At 46.1% G+C, this 25174-nt stretch overlaps 1 protein-coding gene across 1 annotated transcript in view; it reads right to left on the reverse strand.

The window, feature by feature from the left end:
- LOC118375327 (potassium voltage-gated channel subfamily B member 2-like) overlaps positions 1-25174 on the reverse strand; it is a 337287-nt gene that overhangs the window by 24284 nt on the left and 287829 nt on the right. The window contains exons 2-4 of the mRNA XM_052498874.1: positions 5035-5245; positions 4647-4829; positions 561-4384 (exon numbers count right to left, since the gene is read on the reverse strand). Coding sequence (XP_052354834.1) covers positions 2673-4384; positions 4647-4829; positions 5035-5245 — 2106 coding nt within the window. The 3' untranslated portion in view covers positions 561-2672. The remainder of the gene's footprint in view (positions 1-560; positions 4385-4646; positions 4830-5034; positions 5246-25174) is intronic.

Consider the following 25174-nt stretch of genomic DNA (forward strand, 5'->3'; position numbering starts at 1 on the left):
CTCTAGGACTGTCTTAACTAACTGTAGGCCCCACTAGATCACCTCTAGGACTGTCTTGACTGTAGGCCCCACTAGTACACCTCTAGGACTGTCTTAACTAACTGTAGGCCCAACTAGAACACCTCTAGGACTGTCTTAACTGTAGGCCCCACTAGTACACCTCTAGGACTGTCTTAACTAACTGTAGGCCCCACTAGAACACCTCTAAGACTGTCTTAACTAACTGTAGGCCCCACTAGTACACCTCTAGGACTGTCTTAACTGTAGGCCCCACTAGAACACCTCTGGGACTATCTTAACTGTAGGCCCCACTCGAAGAACTCTAAGACTGTCTTAACTGTAGGCACCACTAGAACACCTCTTGGACTGTCTTAACTAACTGTAGGCCCCACTAGATCACCTCTAGGACTGTCTTAACTAACTGTAGGCCCCACTAGATCACCTCTAGGACTGTCTTGACTGTAGGCCCCACTAGTACACCTCTAGGACTGTCTTAACTAACTGTAGGCCCAACTAGAACACCTCTAGGACTGTCTTAACTGTAGGCCCCACTAGTACACCTCTAGGACTGTCTTAACTAACTGTAGGCCCCACTAGAACACCTCTAAGACTGTCTTAACTAACTGTAGGCCCCACTAGTACACCTCTAGGACTGTCTTAACTGTAGGTCCCACTAGAACACCTCTAGGACTGTCTTAACTGTAGGCCCCAATAGAACACCTGTAGACTGTCTTAACTAACTGTAATCCTACTTCACTGTATTCATAGATTTTAAATTCGTAAAAGCTACATTCGGAGGTACACATTGTCAGAGAGTAATTAATATATTGTGTGATATTTTGATGGAATCAAGGAGCAGATTGTATTGGCTGTATATCAACCAACCTAATGATTTCTCCTTTCTAAAACCCCATCTCGCCTGCTGAAAACAAGCTGAAATAAATATGCTTATTTATTAAGTTTAGGCAAGTAGCTGAAGCGTTTGCCGTTTGTCCTCACTGATTACATATTTTGGCAACTACAGTTGTATATACTTTTTTTGAAACATTATTTCCAATGAAAAAATGAATCATCATTTAGCTGAAGATCTTTGAGCAAGGCATTATTACATTGAAAACCCAAACCAATCATAATGCAAACCGAAGACAATGTTAACATTGCAGTTCATACAATAATCTCATCAAGACAAAAACATAACATAGTCATCATGGTTTTTACACATTGCATTTAAACGAAAGGTCATGATATGTTTGTCATAGGTCGCTACGTTGCAACACCCCCTTAGGGTTCTGGTCTAAAGTAGTGCTCTATTTAAGGAATAGGGTGCCATAGGGCTCTGGTCTAAAGTAGTGCACTATATAGGGAATAGGGTGCCATAGGGCTCTGGTCTAAAGTAGTGTACTATATAGGGAATAGGGTGCCATAGGGCTCTGGTCTAAAGTAGTGCACTATATAGGGAATAGGGTGCCATAGGGCTCTGGTCTAAAGTAGTGCGCTCTATAGGGAATAGGGTGCCATAGGGTTCTGGTCTAAAGTAGTGCACTATATAGGGAATAGGGTGCCATAGGGCTCTGGTCTAAAGTAGTGCACTATATAGGGAATAGGGTGCCATAGGGCTCTGGTCTAAAGTAGTGTACTATATAGGGAATAGGGTGCCATAGGGTTCTGGTCTAAAGTAGTGTACTATTTAGGGAATAGGGTGCCATAGGGCTCTGGTCTAAAGTAGTGTACTATTTAGGGAATAGGGTGCCATAGGGCTCTGGTCTAAAGTAGTGTACTATTTAGGGAATAGGGTGCCATAGGGCTCTGGTCTAAATAGGGAATAGGGTGCCATAGGGTTCTGGTCTGAAGTAGTGCACTATATAGGGAATAGGGTGCCATAGGGTTCTGGTCTGAAGTAGTGCACTATAGGGTGCCATAGGGTTCTGGTCTGAAGTAGTGCACTATAGGGTGCCATAGGGTTCTGGTCTAAATAGGGAATAGGGTGCCATAGGGTTCTGGTCTGAAGTAGTGCACTATAGGGTGCCATTTGGAACACAGCCTCTGTGTGAGGTCTGTCGATGCATTACTCCCTTTCTCCTCACATGAGATTTGTTCCTTTGGCGAACGAGGATTTTTTTTCTGCCTCTTCTTCTGAGAATTGCCTTTGTTGTCATAGTATGTTGAGCGCTTTCAGCAAACCGTCAAATATACCTACATATCTATTTCTAAATGCATGCTTTTTTATGTTTGTTTTTAAAGATAAGCATTTTTCACTGTTGCTAGAAAAAAAAGAAACAAGACTGAAATATACATCAGGATTGAAAATGTCCTCCTCTTAAATATGTCCATATGAGTTTCTCGATTTGAGCCTCAAAAGTTTTAAGTCTGCAAAACTACTGCAGTCTCTGTTTCGGCAATAAACCTCTGCAGTCTCTGTTTCGGCAATAAACCTCTGCAGTCTCTGTTTCGGCAATAAACCTCTGCAGTCTCTGTTTCCGAAATAAACAACAACACGCGTAAAAGGGACTTGTCATGCCATGCAAAAATATCTCTTCCACTATCTGGCCCTTTTCCCCCTAATCTCACTTTCCTCCTATTTCCTCCCTCTCTTCTCATTCTTCTTCGTATTTCTCAGCAGATTATTTAAATGTAATTCCAGTGGGTCTTTTCCCTCATAGCGCCCCCTACAGTCACATGCTGGTTTCACAGGTTGGGGACATACTGCTTTCCCCGGTCATCAGGGGGATCTCTGGTGTGAACATGTGGTTCTCTGCTTGGTGTCCACTTTGGTTGATGTCGACCTTACCCTCCCCACTTGCCCCTCCCCCCACCACACCCTGGGTGCAGTTCCCCGCAGAAGCCCCTCCTGCCGCTCCCGCGGTGGTCTCCATCAGGTTCTTCTCCTCGTTGGTCAACCCTTGACCCCCGAGACTCTGGTCCAGGGTGTCCTCGTCCCCTGGCGGGGTGTCCACCACTACCATCAGCCTCTCAGGGGACAGGGGGAACATCTCGTCTTCTGTGCCCAGGTCGAGGGCCTCTGTGCTGGGGAGGAGCGGTGTGGTCTCCCCCTCAGGGGACTCACCCTCCAGGAGGCTGGAGCTGATGTCCTGGGGCGAGGTGGTGCTGGGTGGCGTCGGGGGGGCTTCGGTGAAAATGACCTTTAACCCTTTGGTTCCCTTGACGACAGGGTTGATGCTGCCTCTCAGGGAATTACGGATGTTCTCAACGGTTCTGTTGAAGCTCTCTGCGTCGTCTCTGGTGGACTTTGTGGCACCATCTTGGTCATAGGGAACAAACCCATACATCCTGTCTTTGAGGAGGGTGGCATCTTGTGGGCTTTGGACGTCATCGACACTCGACTCTGGGAGGAGATCCAGAGTCGGAGGGAACTTCCTTCCAGAACCCTCCCCAAACTCGTCCCTGCAGGTGGCGATGCTATCCACGCTCGGCGGGCTCTGTATTCCGTCACCTTCCTTCAGCTCCGTCGAAGACGAAGAAGAGCGCAGGACTTCCTGCATCTCCAGTTCTACTTTCTGTAAAGTCGGAGTCGGCGCAGGAGGGGACCCCGGGTGCTGCTGCAACTCCGGGGATGTCGTGGCGGCGAAGGCGGTTGAGGTGCTCACGGTGCTCAGGGAGCAGGAAGTGTTGAGGTTGGTGAAGGACTGAGACCTGGCCATCTCGTTGTACATGGACTCTAGGTTCTGAACGTTAAGAAGCTGAGAGGTACCGCCTCTGAATTCGGGGATACCGCCTCTGAACTGAGGGCTACCGAGGTGCCGCCGCTGGGGGCTGCTGCTGGTGGTGATGGTGATGTGGTGGGTGGATCCCAGGAGGACGGATTCGGGGAACGTCTTATCCAGGGAATGAAGACTGGTGTCAGAGGCGGCGCATTTGGGTGTGCTGGCCCAGCGGCTGGGGGACAGGTGGTTGCCCAGGCCCACACAGAGCTTGTCCTCTCCTCCTTTCTCCACGACTACATCCATCAGCTCCATACTCCGGGCAAACGCATCCTTCAGGTTCATGGAGACGATACTACCGTTCCTCTTGGCCCTCTCCAGGGCCTCCCGCCTCTTTATGGCCTTCTCCTGCCTCTTCTGCTCCTTGTAGAACTCAGAGAAATTGTTGACTATAATGGGGATAGGAAGAGCGATGACCAACACCCCAGCGATACAGCAGAGACCCCCGACTATCTTACCCAGCAGAGTCTGAGGGTAGATGTCACCGTAACCCACCGTAGTCATAGTGATAGTGGCCCACCAGAAGGAGGCGGGGATGCTGGTGAACTTGGTGGCGTCTTCGTCCTTCTCGGCAAAGAAGACGAGGCTGGAGAAGATCATAATGCCCATGGCCAGGAAGAGGATGAGCAGGCCCAGCTCGTTGTAACTCCTCCTCAGGGTGAAACCTATATTAGATTAGAGTAGAACAACTAAAACCGTATACTCTCAATGAGTCAAACGGTGGTTCTTGGTCCTGGTACTGGTCCGAAGAGGTGCTCATTTTAATGTTTGCCTTCGCACTATACATCTGATTCCCTTGAATCAATTCATCAAACCTTTCATTGGTGGAATCAGGTGCGTAGTGGGCAAAAAAACTAAAACGAGCACCCATTTGAGTCCCCAGGACCAGGACTAATACACACTGGGCTAAACAACATGCATACAGACCTAGAGACTGCAGCCCTGTGGAATGCCTGGCCAGCTTCAGAATCCTCAATATTCTCATGATCCGGAATATCTGCACCACACGCCGAACGTTCTGGAACTGTAGAACACTCTTGTTGGATTCCGTCAAGAAGATGGTGACATAATAAGGGAGGATGGCCAGCAGGTCAATGACGTTCAGGGGACCTTTGAGACAGACAGGGAGAGAAGGAGGGAGAGAGGAAGCAAGGGAGAGGGGTAAAACAGTTTTTACTTCAAGTGGCAGCAACAAGCTGAATTGCGAGTAGAACTTACATTTTAACTATAAAAATTGGCAGTATTACCAACTAAAACACAAAACGAAAGACAAAGTTCCAGTTTAATTGAGGAGAGGCTTTAAGCGTATATTTACCTTTGAAGAACTTCCACTTGTCGGGTGAAGAGAGGAAGCGGAGGAGGTACTCCATGGTAAACCAGGCGATGCAGATGGCTTCCACATGAGCCAGCTGGGGGTTGTCGTTGGCCTGGCCGAACTCATCAAGCACCTGGAGCTCTGGTAGGGTGTTGAGGGACAAGGCGATAGTGGAGAGAATTATGAACAGGATAGACAGGATAGCCAGGATCTGGAGGGGAGAGGGAAAGGGAGCGGGAGAGGAAGAGAGGGAGAGGGAGAGGGAGAGGGAGAGGGAGAGGGAGAGGGAGAGGGAGAGAGGGAGAGGAGGAGAGGGAGAGGGAGAGGGAGAGGAAGAGGAAGAGAGGGAGAGGGAGAGGGAGAGGAAGAGAGGGAGAGGAAGAGAGGGAGAGGGAGAGGGAGAGGGAGAGGGAGAGGGAAGAGAGGGAGAGGAAGAGAGGGAGAGGGAGAGGGAGAGAGGGAGAGGTAGAGGTAGAGGTAGAGGGAGAGGGAGAGGGAGAGAGGGAGAGAAGGAGAGGGAGAGAGAGAGGGAGAGGAGGAGAGGGAGAGGGAGAGATGTCAGTGTAGCTGATGTAAAATGGATAGCTAATTGGCGGTGCGCAAGTAGCGTTAAATCACTGCGACGTAGAAGTACTTGTTTTCCAACTATACGGACAACACGTGTTCAGAGGGTCCGTGGCGTAGCACAGGAAGTGGCACAGGAAGCAGCACAGGAAGTAGCACAGGAAGCAGCAAAGGAAGTAGCACAGGAAGTATTGTGTTTTTTGGTCCCTAGTTCAAGCCCAGTTCTGAGGCAAGGAGAGGGATGGAAGCAACACTGTTAAATCAGTTGATAAAATCAAGAATACAAATATTAAACAGTAGGTATGTGTTCTGACCTTGAATGAAAAAAACTACAAAACAATACCCCTTTTAAAAGTGGTACTATAATGGTCTGTAGCCAGAACCAGGAGCAGTACATGTTCTTTGAGCAAAACGACAGTAGGAGCTGCTACTGTATATTTGACATTGATATTGTTCATTTGATATTCTCTGAATAAGAAGCATACAAATCTGCTTCACGCACACACACACACATACGCACGCACGCACGCACGCACGCACGCACGCACGCACGCACACACACACACACACACACACACACACACACACACACACACACACACACTAAGGTGAGATGTAATAGACCATGTAATATCTTATATTTATATGACTTTCCCATCCATTGACAATTCATAGCAGAGAACGGTTGAATTTCCGCCTAACACCTTAGAGAATAGAAATGAGTCACAGCCTAACACATTAGAGAATAGAAATGAGTCACAGCCTAACACATTAGAGAATAGAAATGAGTCACAGCCTAACACATTAGAGAATAGAAATGAGTCACAGCCTAACACATTAGAGAATAGAAATGAGTCACAGCCTAACACATTAGATAATAGAAATGAGTCACAGCCTAACACATTAGAGAATAGAAATGAGTCACAGCCTAACACATTAGAGAATAGAAATGAGTCACAGCCTAACACATTAGAGAATAGAAATGAGTCACAGCCTAACACCTTAGAGAATAGAAATGAGTCACAGCCTAACACATTAGAGAATAGAAATGAGTCACAGCCTAACACCTTAGAGAATAGAAATGAGTCACAGCCTAACACCTTAGAGAATAGAAATGAGTCACAGCCTAACACATTAGAGAATAGAAATGAGTCACAGCCTAACACCTTAGAGAATAGAAATGAGTCACAGCCTAACACATTAGAGAATAGAAATGAGTCACAGCCTAACACATTAGAGAATAGAAATGAGTCACAGCCTAACACCTTAGAGAATAGAAATGAGTCACAGCCTAACACATTAGAGAATAGAAATGAGTCACAGCCTAACACATTAGAGAATAGAAATGAGTCACAGCCTAACACCTTAGAGAATAGAAATGAGTCACAGCCTAACACCTTAGAGAATAGAAATGAGTCACAGCCTAACACATTAGATAATAGAAATGAGTCACAGCCTAACACATTAGATAATAGAAATGAGTCACAGCCTAACACATTAGATAATAGAAATGAGTCACAGCCTAACACCTTAGATAATAGAAATGAGTCACAGCCTAACACATTAGAGAATAGAAATGAGTCACAGCCTAACACCTTAGATAATAGAAATGAGTCACAGCCTAACACCTTAGAGAATAGAAATGAGTCACAGCCTAACACCTTAGAGAATAGAAATGAGTCACAGCCTAACACATTAGAGAATAGAAATGAGTCACAGCCTAACACCTTAGAGAATAGAAATGAGTCACAGCCTAACACCTTAGAGAATAGAAATGAGTCACAGCCTAACACCTTAGATAATAGAAATGAGTCACAGCCTAACACATTAGATAATAGAAATGAGTCACAGCCTAACACATTAGAGAATATAAATGAGTCACAGCCTAACACCTTAGAGAATAGAAATGAGTCACAGCCTAACACATTAGAGAATAGAAATGAGTCACAGCCTAACACATTAGAGAATAGAAATGAGTCACAGCCTAACACCTTAGAGAATAGAAATGAGTCACAGCCTAACACATTAGATAATAGAAATGAGTCACAGCCTAACACATTAGAGAATAGAAATGAGTCACAGCCTAACACATTAGAGAATAGAAATGAGTCCCAGCCTAACACATTAGAGAGTATAAATGTATCTATCTAGAGTCAACACATTACAGCCCAGCCATTCCACTGCTAGAGTTCAGATCTGAGGTGGTTGATTTGGGATAGACTCTGTCCGTGTCTCCAATGCCTCCCTATACCGTCACTGAACAAATGTATAAACACCACATGTGAAGTCTTGGTCCAATGTTTCATGAGCTGAAATAAAATATCCCAGTAATTTTCCGTATGCACAGAAAGCTTATTTCTCTCAAATGTTACGCACACGTTTGTTTACATCCTTTGCCAATATAATCCATCCACCTGACAGGTGTGGCATATCAAGTATCTGATTAAACAGCACGGTCATTACACAGGTGCACCTTGTGCTGGGGACACTAAAAGGCCACTCTATAATGTGCAGTTTTGTCACACAACACAACGCCACAGATGTCTCAAGTTTTGAGGGAGCGTTCTACTGGCATTCTGACTACAGGAATGTCCAACAGAGCTGTTGCCAGAGAATTGACTGTTCATTTCTCTACCATAAGGCGCCTCCAGCGTGGTTTTAGAGAATTTGGGAGTACGTCCAACTGGCCTCACAACCACAGACCACGTGTAACCACGCCAACCCAGGACCTCCACATCCAGATTCTGCTCTGAGGCCAGCTGAGGAAACTGTGGGTTCTGCACAAACTGTCAGAAACCGTCTCCGAGAAGCTCATCTGCATACTCGTCGTCGTCGTCACCAGGGTCTTGACCTGACTGCAGTTCGGTTTCGTAACCGACTTGGATGGCCACTGACACGCTGGAGAAGTGTGATCTTCACGGATTAATCCCGGTTTCAACTGTACCGGGCAGATGGCGTTGTGTGGGCAAGCTGTTTGCTGATGTCAGTGTTGTGAACAGAGCAATTTGAATGCACAGAGACACTGTGACCAGATCCTGAGGCCCATTGTGGTGCCATTCATCCACTGCCACATCACCTCATGTTTCAGCATGATAACGCACGGCCCCATGTTGCAAGGACCGTGTAACACAATTCCTGGAAGCTGAAAATGTCCCAGTTCTTCCATGGCCTGCATACTCATCTGACATGTCACCCATTTTCAGCATGTTTGGGATGCTCTGGATCGACGTGTACGACAGCGTGTTCCAGTTCCCGCCAATATCCATCAACTTCACACAGCATTTGAAGAGGAGGTGGGACAACATTCCACAGGCCACAATCAACAGCCTGACACTCTGTTAGGAGAATAGGCAAATGGTCACACCTATACACTGGTTCTCTGAGAATAGAAATGAGTTCTCTGATCCACACCAGATACTGACTGGTTCTATCCAAATACTGACTGGTTTTCTGCCACGCCAGATACTGACTGGTTTTCTGATCCAACCAGATACTGACTGGTTTTTTATCCACACCAGATACTGACTGGTTTTGAGTCCACGCCAACACTGACTGGTAGATTGATCCACACCCCTAGAAATGTATCTGTGACCAACAGATTCTAATTCAGTCATTAAATAATAGAAAATGAATCACACTGATTTCCTTAAACTATATAACTCAGTAAAATCTTTAAAATTGTTGCATGTTGGATTTAAAAAAACAAACATTTTTGTTCATTGTATTTTAAGTTCACTACTTTTAACCAGGGCCCATAGGCCCCTGTAGAAGAAGCCCCACTAAACTGAGTCAATAGGGTGCTAACAAGCTCTGTGAGATGTATAAGTGATTCTCTGGAAGCCATAGGAATATTAATGGTATGAATAAAATCAGTGGTGAGGAAGTAGATTTGATTTGATGAGCTGAGAGAGACAGACATTCATCAATGGGAATGTGCTTTCTGTATGAGGAACATAAAGCATGGAGCCTGAGAGAGAACGAGAAGACAGTGGAATGATGAAAATAAAAGAATGACTGAAGAAATGTTGGAGTAAAATAATTAGTCGCGGTGTCCCCTTTCTCCAGGGTAAAGACTCCAGGGTAAAGACTCCAGGGTAAAGACTCCAGGGTAAAGACTCCAGGGTAAAGACTCCAGGGTAAAGACTCCAGGGTAAAGCCCCCAGGGTAAAGACTCCAGGGTAAAGACTCCAGGGTAAAGACTCCAGAGTAAAGCCTCCAGGGTAAAGACTCGTCAAAGAACAAAAGACTATAAACACTCACAGGTGAAGACTTGGGTAAAGTTCCAGGGTAAAGCTGAAATAAAAGACTCCAGGGTAAAGATTATCCGTAAATGGTGACAGGCAAAACAACTTGCTGATCTCTCAAATGCGCCTCTGAGTTTGTTTACAGGAATCCTGAGTTGCCATAGAATCAATGAGCCATCACACAGGAAACAATGAGCCATATCATAGGAATCAAAACAGCCTTCACACAGGAAACAATGGGCATTCAAACAGGAATCAATGAGCCTTCATTAGGAAACAATGAGCAACACACAGGAAATGAGCCTCAACAGTTTTCAATGAGCCTTCACACAGGAAACATTCTGACTACAGGAAACAATAAAGCTTCACATAGGAAACAATGAGCTGTTCATTTAAGAAACAATGAGCCTTCACAAAGGAATCAGTGAGCCTTCACAGGAAACAATGGCCTTTAGAGAATTTGGGAGCCTTCACATAGGAAACAATGAGCCTCACAACCAAACAATGACTTTCACGTGGAACCACGCCAAACCAGGAATCTCCACATCCAAACAATGAGCCTTCACATAGGAAACAATGAGCCTTCTAGGAAACAATGAGCCTGACACAGGAAACAATGAGCTTCACACAGGAAACAATGAGCCTTCACATAGGAATCAATGAGCCTTCACACAGGAAACAATGAGCCTTCACACAGGAATCAATGAGCCTGACACAGCAATGAGCCTTCACATAGGAATCAACCGACATAGGAAACAATGAGCCACATAGAAACGCTGGAGAAGTTCACATGAAACAATGAGCTTCACGGAATAATGAGCCTTCACATAGGAATCAACTGAGCCTACCGGAAACAGATGGCGTTCACATAGAAAACTGTTTGCTGAAACAATGTCAGTGATAGTGAATCAGAGCAATTTGAAACAATGAGCCTTCACAGAGAAACAATGAGCCTTCAGATCCTGATGAGCCCACATAGGAATCAATGAGTCATCCACAGCCAACAATCACCTTCATAGGAATCAATGAGCCTTCACATAGGAAACAATGAGCCTTCACATAGGAATCAATGAGCCTACACACAGGAAACAATGAGCCTTCACATAGGAATCAATGAGCCTACACACAGGAAACAATGAGCCTACACACAGGAAACAATGAGCCTTCACACAGGAAACAATGAGCCTTCACACAGGAAACAATGAGCCTTCACATAGGAATCAATGAGCCTTCACATAGGAAACAATGAGCCTTCACATAGGAATCAATGAGCCTACACACAGGAAACAATGAGCCTTCACATAGGAAACAATGAGCCTTCACACAGGAACCAATGAGCCTTCACATAGGCATCAATGAGCCTTCACATAGGAAACAATGAGCCTTCACACAGGTAACAATGAGCCTTCACATAGGAAACAATGAGCCTTCACACAGGAAACAATGAGCCTTCACACAGGAAACAATGAGCCTTCACATAGGAATCAATGAGCCTTCACACAGGAAACAATGAGCCTTATAAAGCCTTCACATAGGAAACAATGAGCCTTCACATAGGAAACAATGAGCCTTCACATAGGAAACAATGAGCCTTCACATAGGAAACAATGAGCCTACACACAGGAACCAATGAGCCTTCACATAGGCATCAATGAGCCTTCACATAGGAAACAATGAGCCTTCACACAGGTAACAATGAGCCTTCACATAGGAAACAATGAGCCTTCACACAGGAAACAATGAGCCTTCACACAGGAAACAATGAGCCTTCACATAGGAATCAATGAGCCTTCACACAGGAAACAATGAGCCTTATAAAGCCTTCACATAGGAAACAATGAGCCTTCACTAGTAAACCCAAACAATGGAAACAATGAGCCATAGGAAAACAATGAGCCTTCAATGAAACAATTTCAATTCAATGAGTTTCACACAGGAACTATATAAGCCCATAGGAAACAATGAGCTTTAAAAACAATGAGCCTTCATAGAAATTGAGCCTTAAAAAACAAAGCATTTTTAGGAATCATTGTATTTTAAGGAATCAATGAGCCTTCAATAGGAAACAATGAGCCTTCACATAGAAAACAATGAGCCTTCACATTGGAAACAATGAGCCTTCACATAGGAATCAATGAGCCTTCACATAGGAAACAATGAGCCTTCACATAGGGGACAATGAGCTCTGTGAGATAGGAAACAATGAGCCTTCTCATAGGAAGCAATGAGCCTTATTAAGGAAACAATGAGCCTTCAATAAAATCAGTGGTGAGGAAGTAGAGCCTTGATTTGGAAACAATGAGCTGAGAGAGAATCAATGAGCCTACATTCACAGGAAACAATGAGCCTTCACATAGGAATCAATGAGCCTACATAAAGGAAACAATGAGCCTGACAGGAAACAATGAAGACAGTGGAAACAATGAGCCTTCAAATAAACAATGACTGAAGAAATGTTGAGCCTAAAAGGAAACAATGAGCCTCACATAGGAAACACCTTTCTCACAGGAAAGACTCAATGAGCCTTCAGGGTAGGCATCAATGAGCCCAGGAAACAATGAGCCTTCACACAGGTAACAATGAGCCTTCACATAGGAAAGAATGAGCCTTCACACAGGAAAAGAGCCTTCACACAGGGTAATGAGCCTTCACATAGGTATCAAAGCCTTCACAAAGGAAAAGACCCAGGAAAAATGAGCCCAGGAAACAATGAGCCTTCAGGTATCAAAGCCTTCACACAGGAAAAATGAGCCTTCACATAGGAAAAATGAGCCTTCACACATGAATCAATGAGCTCCATAGGTAACAATGACCTTCAGGAAACAAAGCTTCACATAGGAAACAATGAGACTTCACATAGGAAAAGAGCCTTCAGGAACCAATGAGCCTTCACACAGGAAACAATGAGCCTTCACATAGGTAAAGAGCCTTCACAAAGGGGTAAATGAGCCTTCACACAGGAAAAATGAGCTCACAGGAAACAATGAGCCTTCCAGGTAAAGAGCCTTCACACAGGAAACAATGAGCCTTCACATAGGAAAAGAGCCTTCACATAGGAAAAATGAGCCTTCACAGGGTAAAATGGGCCTTCACATAGGAAACAATGAGCCTTCCATAGGAAACAATGAGCCTTCACACAGGAAAAAGAGCCTTCACAGGGTAACAATGAGCCTACACAGGGAAACAATGAGCCTTCACAGGAATCAATGAGCCTTCACACAGGAAAAAGAGCCTTCACATAGGAATCAATGAGCCTACACACAGGAAAAGAGCCTTCACATAGGAAAAATGAGCTTCAGGGAAAAGAGCCTACACACAGGAAAGACAATGAGCCAGGGAATCAATGAGCCTACACAGGGAAACAATGAGCCTACACACAGGAAAAAGAGCCTTCACACAGGAAACAATGAGCCTTCACACAGGAAAGACAATGAGCCACAGGGAAAAGAGCCTACACACAGGAAACAATGAGCCTTCACATAGGAAACAATGAGCCTACAGACAGGAACCAATGAGCCTTCACACAGGTAAAATGACCTTCACAGGGAAAAATGACCTTCACATAGGAAACAATGAGCCTACACACAGGAAACAATGAGCCTACACACAGGAAACAATGAGCCTTCACACAGGAAACAATGAGCCTTCACACAGGAAACAATGAGCCTTCACATAGGAAACAATGAGCCTTCACACAGGAAACAATGAGCCTTCACACAGGAAACAATGAGCCTTCACACAGGAAACAATGAGCCTTCACATAGGAAACAATGAGCCTTCACACAGGAACCAATGAGCCTTCACACAGGAAACAATGAGCCTTCACAAACAATGAGCCTTCACACAGGAAACAATGAGCCTTCACATAGGAAACAATGAGCCTTCACACAGGAACCAATGAGCCTTCACATAGGAAACAATGAGCCTTCACACAGGAACCAATGGGGGGGCTGTCATCAATTACTTGATCCATTATTTTTTTACAGTCCTTGGAACAGACGGTGGATGAGTGAATGAGAGGAGATTTGGATGTTTTTTTAAATGTTAGTTTTAACATCCTCTAATTACCAGTGTATTTGTGTGTCTGTTTCTATCCTGCAGCATCGTTTGGATATTCTATACTTTATAGTTCTAGTATTCCCGCTTCTATTCTTCTCACAACTCACACACCAACTCTTTCCGAGTCGCATTCCCCATCTGTATTTCCTGCTTATTTCCCTCCTGATTCTGGGAATCCAACTACCAGGATTTCCGTGAAAGCCCAGAACGTTGCAACCCTCCATGGCCCATACAAATGTCATACTCTTTGATTTAATTTCTTCACCTTTAATCTCCAATGAACTGTTACTGTTGTAAAAGGAGCATAAGAAACAGAACAGATTGACAGAGGAGATGAAAGACGGATAAAAGCCTGTAAACTGTTGTGCAGATTTTCAAAACCCCACAATGAGTTACGTCTCTTCAGATTACAAGTGTTTAAAGTAGAGGATTACATCTCCTTCAATAATAAATGTCCCAAATGGGACCCTATTCCCTATATAGTGCACTACTTTTGACCAGGGCCAATAGTAAAAATGGTGTCGTTTGGGACAGTAACGATAGTAGAGAAGCAGAACAAATGTATCTTCATCTGTCTTTCTGATCCCAGCTCCACAAACACATCTGTGACCCATCTGGAGACCCCAACGTACTGTTAATCCTACACCAATGGTCAAAGCATAACATAACACACATGTTCCTAGCCTGGGTAACAGTCTGTTTGTCTCCTACCTCTCCGTTAGCCTGGGTACCAGTCTGTTTGTCTCCTACCTCTCTGTTAGCCTGGGTACCAGTCTGTTTGTCTCATACCTCTCCTGGGTACTAGTTTGTCCCAGCCTGGGTAACTGTCTGTTGCCTCCTCTCTGTTAGCCTGGGTACTAGTTTGTCCCATACCTCTCTGTTAGCCTGGGTACCAGTCTGTTAGCCTGGGTACCAGTCTGTTTGTCTCTTACCTCTCCGTTAGCCTGGGTACCAGTCTGTTTGTCTCATACCTCTCTGTTAGCCTGGGTAACAGTCTGTTTGTCTCATACCTCTCTGTTAGCCTGGGTACCAGTCTGTTTGTCTCATACATCTCTGTTAGCCTGGGTACCAGTCTGTTTGTCTCCTACCTCTCCGTTAGCCTGGGTACTAGTTTGTCTCATACCTCTCTGTTAGCCTGGGTACCAGTCTGTTTGTCTCCTACCTCTCTGTTAGCCTGGGTACCAGTCTGTTTGTCTCCTACCTCTCCGTTAGCCTGGGTAACAGTCTGTTTGCCTCCTACCTCTCTGTTAGCCTGGGTAACAGTCTGTTTGCCTCCTACCTCTCCGTTAGCCTGGGCACCAGTCTGTTTGTCCCCTACCTCTCCGTTAGCCTGGGTACTAGTTTGTCTCATACCTCTCTGTTAGCCTGGGTACCAGTCTGTTTGTCTCCTACCTCTCCGTTAGCCTGGGTACCAGTCTGTTTGTCTCTTACCTCTCCGTTAGCCTGGGTACCAGTCTGTTTGTCTCATACCTCTCTGTTAGCCTGGGTAACAGTCTGTTTGTCTCCTACCTCTCTGTTAGCCTGGGTAACAGTCTGTTTGCCTCCTACCTCTCTGTTAGCCTGGGTAACAGTCTGTTTGTCTCCTACCTCTCCGTTAGCCTGGGTAACAGTCTGTTTGCCTCCTACCTCTCTGTTAGCCTGGGTAACAGTCTGTTTGCCTCCTACCTCTCCGTTAGCCTGGGTAACTGTCTGTTGCCTCCTACCTCTCCGTTAGCCTGGGTAACAGTCTGTTTGTCTCCTACCTCTCCGTTAGCCAATCTTTGTTTATAGGTCAATGGTGGAGTTGTTCTCATCAATGTTCTCAGCACATATCAGTTCTCATTTTTTAGCCTTTAGAACTGCTGCAGTACACGTGTTGAGAAGCTATAAGCTACGCTACTGCTGCTGTGCAATATTAAAGTGCAGGACAATGACCATTCACTCTTCTCCTTCTCACTGACCTTCCCTATCCTCCACCTCATCCACCTTCTCTCCTCCTCTTCTTCCTCTCACTGCCCTTCCCTGACCTCCTCCTCATCCTCCGTCTCTCTCCTCCTCTTCTTCCTCTCACTGCCCTTCCCTGACCTCATCCTCCCTCTCTCTCCTCCTCTTCTCCCTCTTTTATCCTTTATCCTTGCTGTCCTCCTCCATCCCATTATTACAGTAACAGATTGGCTCTGGGCCACATGCAAAGGCTGCTATCCTGACCTTAGAGGATTAGTTTAGAGTCCAGTTGAGGCAGCTGAGGGGAGGACGACTCATAATAATGGCTGCTACCCTGACCTTAGAGGATTAGGTTAGAGTCCAGTTGAGGCAGCTGAGGGGAGGACGACTCATAATAATGGCTGGAACGGAGTGAATGGAATGGCATCAACCATATATGAACCAAAAGTTCTACGAGACCGGCTTGTGGAACATTTGCCAAATTAGCCAGACCAGTAGAACGTTTGCTAAACTAGCCAGGCCAGTAGAACATTTGCCAAACTAGCCAGGCTAGTGGAACATTTGCCAAACTAGCCAGGCCAGTAGAACATTTGCCAAACTAGCCAGACTAGTGGAACATTTGCCAAACTAAACAGGGTAGTAGAACATTTGCCAAACTAGCCAGGCTAGCAGAACATTTGCCAAACTAGCCAGGCCAGTAGAACATTTGCCAAACTAACTAGGCTAGTAGAACATTTGCCAAACTAGCCAGGCCAGTAGAACATTTGCCAAACTAGCCAGGCCAGTAGAACATTTGCCAAACTAACCAGGCTAGTAGAGCATATCAAACTAACCAGGCTAGTAGAACATTTGCCAAACTAGCTGGGCTAGTAGAACATTTGCCAAACTAATCAGGCTAGTAGAACATATCAAACTAACCAGGCTAGTAGAACATTTTCCAAACTAGCCGGGCTAGTAGAACATTTCCCAAACTAGCTAGGCTAGTAGAACATTTGCCAAACTAACCAGGCTAGTTGAACATTTGCCAAACTAGCCAGGCCAGTAGAACATTTGCCAAACTAGCCGGGCTAGTAGAACATTTGCCAAACTAACCAGGCTAGTAGAAAATTTGCCAAACTAGCCAGGCTAGTAGAACATATCAAACTAGCCGGGCTAGTAGAACATATCAAACTAGCGAGGCTAGTGGAACATTTGTAACCCTACTAGGGGTTACCCTAGTAACTCTAGTAACCCTAGGCCTGGGCTAGATCCTACACCCTCAGAGAGACTGTGGAGTCAGGCCTGGGCTAGATCCTACACCCTCAGAGAGACTGTGAAGTCAGGCCTGGGCCCTACACCCTCAGAGAGACTGTCCTACACCCTCAGAGAGACTCAGGCCTGGGCTAGATCCTACACCCTCAGAGAGACTGTGGAGTCAGGCCTGGGCTAGATCCTACACCCTCAGAGAGACTGTGGAGTCAGGCCTGGGCTAGATCCCTGGGCACCCTCACCCTCAGAGAGACTGTGGCCTGCTAGATCCTACACCCTCAGAGAGACTGTGGAGTCAGGCCTGGGCTAGATCCTACACCCTCAGAGAGACTGTGAAGTCAGGCCTGGGCTATCCTACACCCTCAGAGAGACTGTCCAGGCCCCTCAGAGAGACTGTGGAGTCAGGCCTGGGCTAGATCCTACACCCTCAGAGAGACTGTGAAGTCAGGCCTGGGCTAGATCCTACACCCTCAGAGAGACTGTGGAGTCAGGCCTGGGCTAGATCCTACACCCTCAGAGAGACTGTGAAGTCAGGCCTGGGCTAGATCCTACACCCTCAGAGAGACTGTGAAGTCAGGCCTGGGCTAGATCCTACACCCTCAGAGAGACTGTGAAGTTGTGCCTGGGCTATATCCTACACCCTCAGAGAGACTGTGAAGTCAGGCCTGGGCTAGATCCTACACCCTCAGAGAGACTGTGGAGTCAGGCCTGGGCTAGATCCTACACCCTCAGAGAGACTGTGAAGTCAGGCCTGGGCTAGATCCTGCACCCTCAGAGAGACTGTGAAGTCAGGCCTGGGCTAGATCCTACACCCTCAGAGAGACTGTGAAGTCAGGCCTGGGCTAGATCCTACACCCTCAGAGAGACTGTGAAGTCGTGCCTGGGCTAGATCCTACACCCTCAGAGAGACTGTGGAGTCAGGCCTGGGCTAGATCCTACACCCTCAGAGAGACTGTGGAGTCAGGCCTGGGCTAGATCCTACACCCTCAGAGAGACTGTGAAGTCAGGCCTGGGCTAGATCCTCTACCCTCAGAGAGACTGTGGAGTCGCGATGACCGTACAACAGATTGGTGTCTCACCTCTGACCTTTGCTTACTGATACTTATTCACATGCACATGCTAACACAATCACACATCTGGATTCACACGCACACTTACAGCCCGTACATAATAATAGATTACATCACAGAGGTCAGACAGAAACACCAATATTTACAGTCGTGGCCTAAAGTTTTGAGAATGACACAAATATTAATTTCCACAAAGTTTGCTGCTTCAGTGTGTTTAGATATTTTTGTCAGATGTTGCTATGGATATTGAAGTATAACTACAGGCATTACATACCTGTCAAAGGCTTTTATTGACAATTACATGAAGTTGATGCAGAGTCAATGTGTGCAGTGTTGACTCTTCTTTTTCAAGTCCTCTGCAATCCGCCCTGGCATGCTGTCAATTAACTTCTGGGCTACATCCTGACTGATGGCAGCCCATTCTTGCATAATCAATGCTTGGAGTTTGTCAGAATTTGTGGGGTTTTTGTTTGTCCACCCGCCTCTTGAGGATTGACCACAAGTTCTCAATGGGATTATGGTCTCGGGAGTTTCCTGGCCATGGACCCAAAATATTGATGTTTTGTTCCCCAAGCCACTTAGTTATCACTTTTGCCTTATAGCAAGGTGCTCCATCATGCTGGAAAAGACATTGTTCGTCACCAAACTGTTCCTGGATGGTTGGGAAAAGTTGCTCCCAGAGGATGTGTTGGTACCATTCTTTATTCATGGCTGTGTTCTTAGGCAAAAATCTGAGTGAGCCCACTCCCTTGGCTGAGAAGCAACCCCACACATGAATGGTCTCAGGATGCTTTACTGTTGGCATGATACAGGACTGATGGTAGCGCTCACCTTGTCTTCTCCGGACAAGCTTTTTTCTGGATTTCCCAAACAATCGGAAAGGGGATTCATCAGAGAAAATGACTTTACCCCAGTCCTCAGCAGTCCAATCCCTGTACCTTTTGCAGAATATCAGTCTGTCCCTGATGTTTTACCTGGAGAGAAGTGGCTTCTTTGCTGCCCTTCTTGACACCAGGCCATCCTCCAAAAGTATTTGCCTCACTGTGTGTGCAGATGCATTCACACCTGCCTGCTGCCATTCCTGATCAAGCTCTGTACTGGTGGTGCCCCGATCCCGCAGCTGAATCAACTTTAGGAGACGGTCCTGGCACTTGCTGGACTTTCTTGGGCATCCCTGAAGCCTTCTTCACAACAACTGAACCGCTCTCCTTGAAGTTCTTGATGATCCGATAAATGTTTGATTTAGGTGCAATCTTACTGGCAGCAATATCCTTGCATGTGAAGCCCTTTTTGTGCAAAGCAATGATGACGGCATGTGTTTCCTTGCAGGTAACCATGGTTGACAGAGGAAGAACAATGATTCCAAGCACCACCCCCCCTCTTGAAGCTTCCAGTCTGTTATTTGAACTCAATCAGCATGACAGAGTGATCTCCAGCCTTGTCCTCGTCAACACTCACACCTGTGTTAATGAGAGAATCACTGACATGATGTCAGCTAGTCCTTTTGTGGCAGGGCTAAAATGCAGTGGACATGTTTTTTGGGGGATTCAGTTCATTTGCATGGCAAAGAGGGACTTTGCGAATGAATTGTAATTCATCTGATCACTCTTCATAACATTCTTGAGTATATGCAAATTGCCATCATACAAACAGAGGCAGCAGACTTTGTGAAAATTAATATTTGTGTCATTCTGAAAACTTTTGGCCACAACTGTACACACACACACACACACACACACACACACACACACACACACACACACACACACACACACACACACACACACACACACACACACACACACACACACACACACACACACACACACACACACACCTCCACTCACAGAGATGTCTGGTTAAACGGTGTACTGTATGTGTCGCTGCCTGGCGTTCGTCCCAGGTGTGTGAGTGCTGAACACAGACATCCTCAGGTGGCCCCTGTTAACCTTTCCTTAACCGACTAGGAGGTGCAGAGAAGATCAAGTACTCACGTCCAGTCGCCTCTGACCGAGCCTCATTTGCGCGCTCGTGTGTGTTGGTGGATGGCGTGATGTAGTCAGTACTCAGGTTTAATCTCCTGGAAAAGAGGACGACCCCACCACGTCCCCTGTCGCCTGACCAAGATGTGACCTGGAAATGCCCTGGTGGCAGCCTCCCAGCTCCCCTACCTCGCTCAAAGGGCTTGGGCTGAGTCCCAAATTGCACCCTGTTCCCAGGGTACAATGTACCATTGACCAGAAATCTCCATTTAAGGAATAGAGAGCCATTGGGGATGCACACAGGTCTAATGCTGCTACTGAACAGTCCAGAGGTGTATGGAATGAAGAACAAATTGAAAAGCTACAAAAGATTTTGGGGTAATTAACCTCACTCCTGACAACAGGAGACTAAAGGAATCTTCAACCTTAACTAGTAGTCCGAGCAAGTCTCTCTCTCTCTCTCTCTCTCTCTCTCTCTCTCTCTCTCTCTCTCTCTCTCTCTCTCTCTCTCTCTCTCTCTCTCTCTCTCTCTCTCTCTCTCTCTCTCTCTCTCTCTCTCTCTCTCTCGCTCTCCAAGTAGTCCGAGCAAGTCTCTCTCTCTCTCTCTCTCTCTCTCTCTCTCTCTCTCTCTCTCTCTCTCTCTCTCTCCTCTCTCTCTCTCTCTCTCTCTCACTCTCCTAGTAGTCTGACAAGTCTCTCTCTCCATCCCCTGCTTCTCTTAGTCTCTCTCTGTTCATTAGTATCTCTGTCTCTCTCTCTCTCTCCATCCATCTCTCTCTCTCTCTCTCTCTCCATCTGTCTCTCTCTCATCCTCTCTCTCTCCACCTCTGTCTCTCTCTCTCTCTCTCTCTCTCTCTCTCTCTCTCTCTCTCTCTCCCTCCATCTCTCTCTCTCTCTCTCTCACTCCATCCATCTAGTCTGAGCAAGTCTCTCTCTCTCTCCCTCTTCTCTTAGTCTCTCTCTGTTCATTAGTATCTCTGTCTCTCTCTCTCTCTCTCTCTCTCTCTCTCTCTCTCTCTCTCTCTCTCTCTCTCTCCACTCTCTCTCTCTCTCTCTCTCTCTCTCTCTCTCTCTCTCTCTCTCTCTCTCTCAGGAGACACTAAGTCCCCTCTAACCATCCTGTCACCACTGACAGTTCGGCCGTCACTAACGGTTACGATCCATTGCACGGGAGCACAACCCCTCCACCCCATCCCCTTTCTGCAAACGTTTATACCTCTCCTTCTTCTCCTTCTCTCATCCCTCCATCCATCTGTCTCCTTCTCTCATCCCTCCATCCATCTGTCTCCTTCTCTCATCCCTCCATCCATCTGTTTCCTTCTCTCATCCCTCCATCCATCTGTCTCCTTCTCTCATCCCTCCATCCACCTGTCTCCTTCTCTCATCCCTCCATCCATCTGTCTCCTTCTCTCATCACTCTATCCATCTTCTCCTTCTCTCATCCCTCCATCCATCTGTCTCCCGATGGAGAGGTAGAGGAAGAGAAATGTCCTGGTCTTCTGAGGAGTTTGACACAGGAGGCTATTTATTGGCTATTGGTTGGCTATTGGTTGGCTATTGGTTGGCTATTGGTTGGCTATTGATTGGCTATTGGTTGGCTATTGACCCTCTCAGGTCAGTATACGTCCAGCGACCTAACCTGTCAGTTATAAAGCGAGTGATGGCCAGATTCACTCACAGGTCAAAGGAGCATCGTGTTCTCTCCTTCCTCTGTTTAAAGGAGTTTGAATGCAACCAACCAATCACAACACACACTAAACACACACACACACACACACACACACACACACACACACACACACACACACACACACACACACACACACACACACACACACACACACACACACACACACACACACACACACACACACACACACACTTCTCTGCTGGTCTGTACCGCCTCTCAGTGTGTGCGTGTGTGTGTGTGTGTGTGTGTGTGTGTGTAGCCTAACGTGTGTGTGTGTTTCGTGTGTGTGTGCGTGTGCGTGTGGGTAATACTGTTATGCAAATTTTGTTGGGGGAGGCGTGTGTGTGTGTGTGTGTGTGTGTTTGTGTGTGTGTGTGTGTGTGTGTGTGTGTGTGTGTGTGTGTGTGTGTGTGCGTGCGTGCGTGCGTGCGTGACGTGCGTGCAGTGCGTGCGTGCGTGCGTGCGTGCGTGACTGTGTGTGTGTGTGTGTGTGTGTGTGTGTGTGTGTCAGTGTGTGTGTGTGTCCTGTGCGTGTGTGTGTGTGTGTGTGTGTGCGTGTGTTTCGTGTGTGTGTGCGTGTGTGTGTGTGTGAACAGAGGAAGGAGAGAACACGATGCTCCTTTGACCTGTGAGTGAATTTGTACGTCTCATGAAATGGAAACTGTAACGATGAGTAGAAATCCACTTAGCTTAATTACTGTTTTCTGGCACATTCATTGTAATTTTTATTTTGTGTGTATAGCCAGACTCCTTTTTTTACTGTGCTCTGATTGATGACCGAACAGCAAGCTTGACTAGTTTATAAAAGGTGTCGAACTGAATAAATTCGATGTCCTATATCCCTGTGACATTCATAAATCATACTACTGAGTTATATGTCCGCGGTATCACATCGGGACATTCATAAATCATACTACTGAGTTATATGTCCGCGGTATCACATCGGGACAAGTCAACCAAAATATCTTGTTTGTATTTTCCTAGGATCTGTGGAGTCAGGCCCATCCTACACCCTCAGAAACTTGCCAGACAGTGACCTTAAAGAGACTGTGGAGTCAGGCCTTAGTAGCCTACACCCTCAGAGAGACTGTGGAGTCAGGCCTGGGCTAGATCGTTCAGAGAGACTGGGACCCTAATACTGTTATGCAAATTTTTTGGGGGGGAGGCAATTATCTAAAGATAAATTATGAATGAAGGTTTGTGAATCCTCCTCCAGTGCAGGGACAATAGGTAGAGACTGTGGAGTCAGGCCTGGGCTAGATCCTACACCCTCAGAGAGACTGTGGAGTCAGGCCTAGGCTAGATCCTACACCCTCTGGTCCAAAACATGATAAAAGATTAAATTACATTTTCAGATTAAAACGTTTTAAAAGGTAATGATATTTATATGGTATTTTCAGAGATATTGATCTAGTTCCTCTGATCTAATCAAAGTGTTGACAGTGGAGAAGTTAACTGCTGTTTTCTGTGTAGCAAAGTCCATGATTTAACAACTGTTTCATTCTTCAATTATACCTTTATTGCAGATAGCCGAGAAAATGGAAGCTTGAAGCGTGTGGTCGTCAGCAGACTCTTACAAGATTCTTCTAGAAGAAAACTGTGGGTCAGTTGCTACACACTTAAAAAATTAAAAACCAAAAAATGACACACTGCAATTCACAAAGAGAGTTGCAAACACTTTGACAAAAATATTTATACTGAAAAGAAGTGCTGTTCTGAATGAAAATGTGACATAAATCGTTTTACTCATAGAGTATGATTTTACTTCATATTATTTTGTCCAACTTGACCAGTGAAATAGAGAAATCAATCAGTTTGAATTTGTATTTTTTCCACAGCCACAGAGACAGACATACAGAACCAGTCATACAGACAGAGCCAGACATACAGAGCCAGCCATACAGACAGAGCCAGACAGACAGAACCAGTCATACAGATAGAGCCAGCCATACAGACAGAGCCAGACAGACAGAACCAGTCATACAGACAGAGCCAGACAGACAGAACCAGTCATACAGACAGAGCCAGCCATACAGACAGAGCCAGACAGACAGAGCCATACAGACAGAGCCAGACAGACAGACAGACAGACAGACAGACAGACAGACAGACAGACAGAGCCAGACAGACAGAGCCATACAGACAGAGCCATACAGACAGAGCCAGTCATACAGACAGAGCCAGACAGACAGAACCAGTCATACAGACAGAGCCAGCCATACAGACAGAACCAGACAGACAGAGACAGTCATACAGACAGAGCCATACAGACAGAGCCAGTCATACAGACAGAGCCAGACAGACAGAGCCATACAGACAGAGCCAGACAGACAGAGCCATACAGACAAAGCCAGCCATACAGACAGAGCCATACAGACAGAGCCATACAGACAGAGCCAGCCATACAGACAGAGCCAGACAGACAGAGCCATACAGACAAAGCCAACCATACAGACAGAGCCAGACAGACAGAGCCATACAGACAGAGCCAGCCATACAGACAGAGCCATACAGACAGAGCCAGACAGACAGACGGAGCCAGACAGACGGAGCCATACAGACAGAGAAATACAGACAGACAGAGCCTTACAGACAGAGCCATACAGACAGAGCCATACAGACAGAGCCATACAGACAGAGGCATACAGACAGACAGAGCCATACAGACAGAGCCATACAGACAGAGCCAGACAGACCGAGCCAGACAGACCGAGCCATACAGACAGAGCCAGACAGACCGAGCCAGACAGACCGAGCCATACAGACAGAGCCAGACAGACAGAGTCATACAGACAGACAGAGCCATACAGACAGACATACAGACAGAGACATACAGACAGATAGAGCCATACAGACAGAGCCAGACAGACAGAGACATACATACAGAGCCATAAAGACAGAGCCATAAAGACAGATCCATACAGACAGAGCCAGCCATACAGACAGACGGAGCCATACAGACAGATCCATACAGACAGAGCCAGCCATACAGAGCCATACAGACAAAGCCATACAGACAGAGCCATACAGACAGATCCATACAGACAGAGCCAGCCATACAGACAGAGCCAGCCATACAGAGCCATACAGACAGAGCCATACAGACAGAGCCATACAGACAGATCCATTCAGACAGAGCCATACAGACATAGTTTCCAGTTATAATGTCACATGAACACGTACAGTGAAACGCCTTTCTTGCGATCTCAAAACCCAACAAAGCACTAATCAATAACAATGTAATGCTAGAAGAAAAAAAAAACCCATGAGAAATAAGAAGAAAAATGAAGAACACAATAAGTAAGTTCATACAGCAGGAAATCAAATCCCCTAAAAACAGGCAGGTTCCTGGTTCCTTCA

Source organism: Oncorhynchus keta, chromosome 4 (assembly GCF_023373465.1).
Source record: "Oncorhynchus keta strain PuntledgeMale-10-30-2019 chromosome 4, Oket_V2, whole genome shotgun sequence".
Taxonomy (NCBI): domain Eukaryota; kingdom Metazoa; phylum Chordata; class Actinopteri; order Salmoniformes; family Salmonidae; genus Oncorhynchus; species Oncorhynchus keta.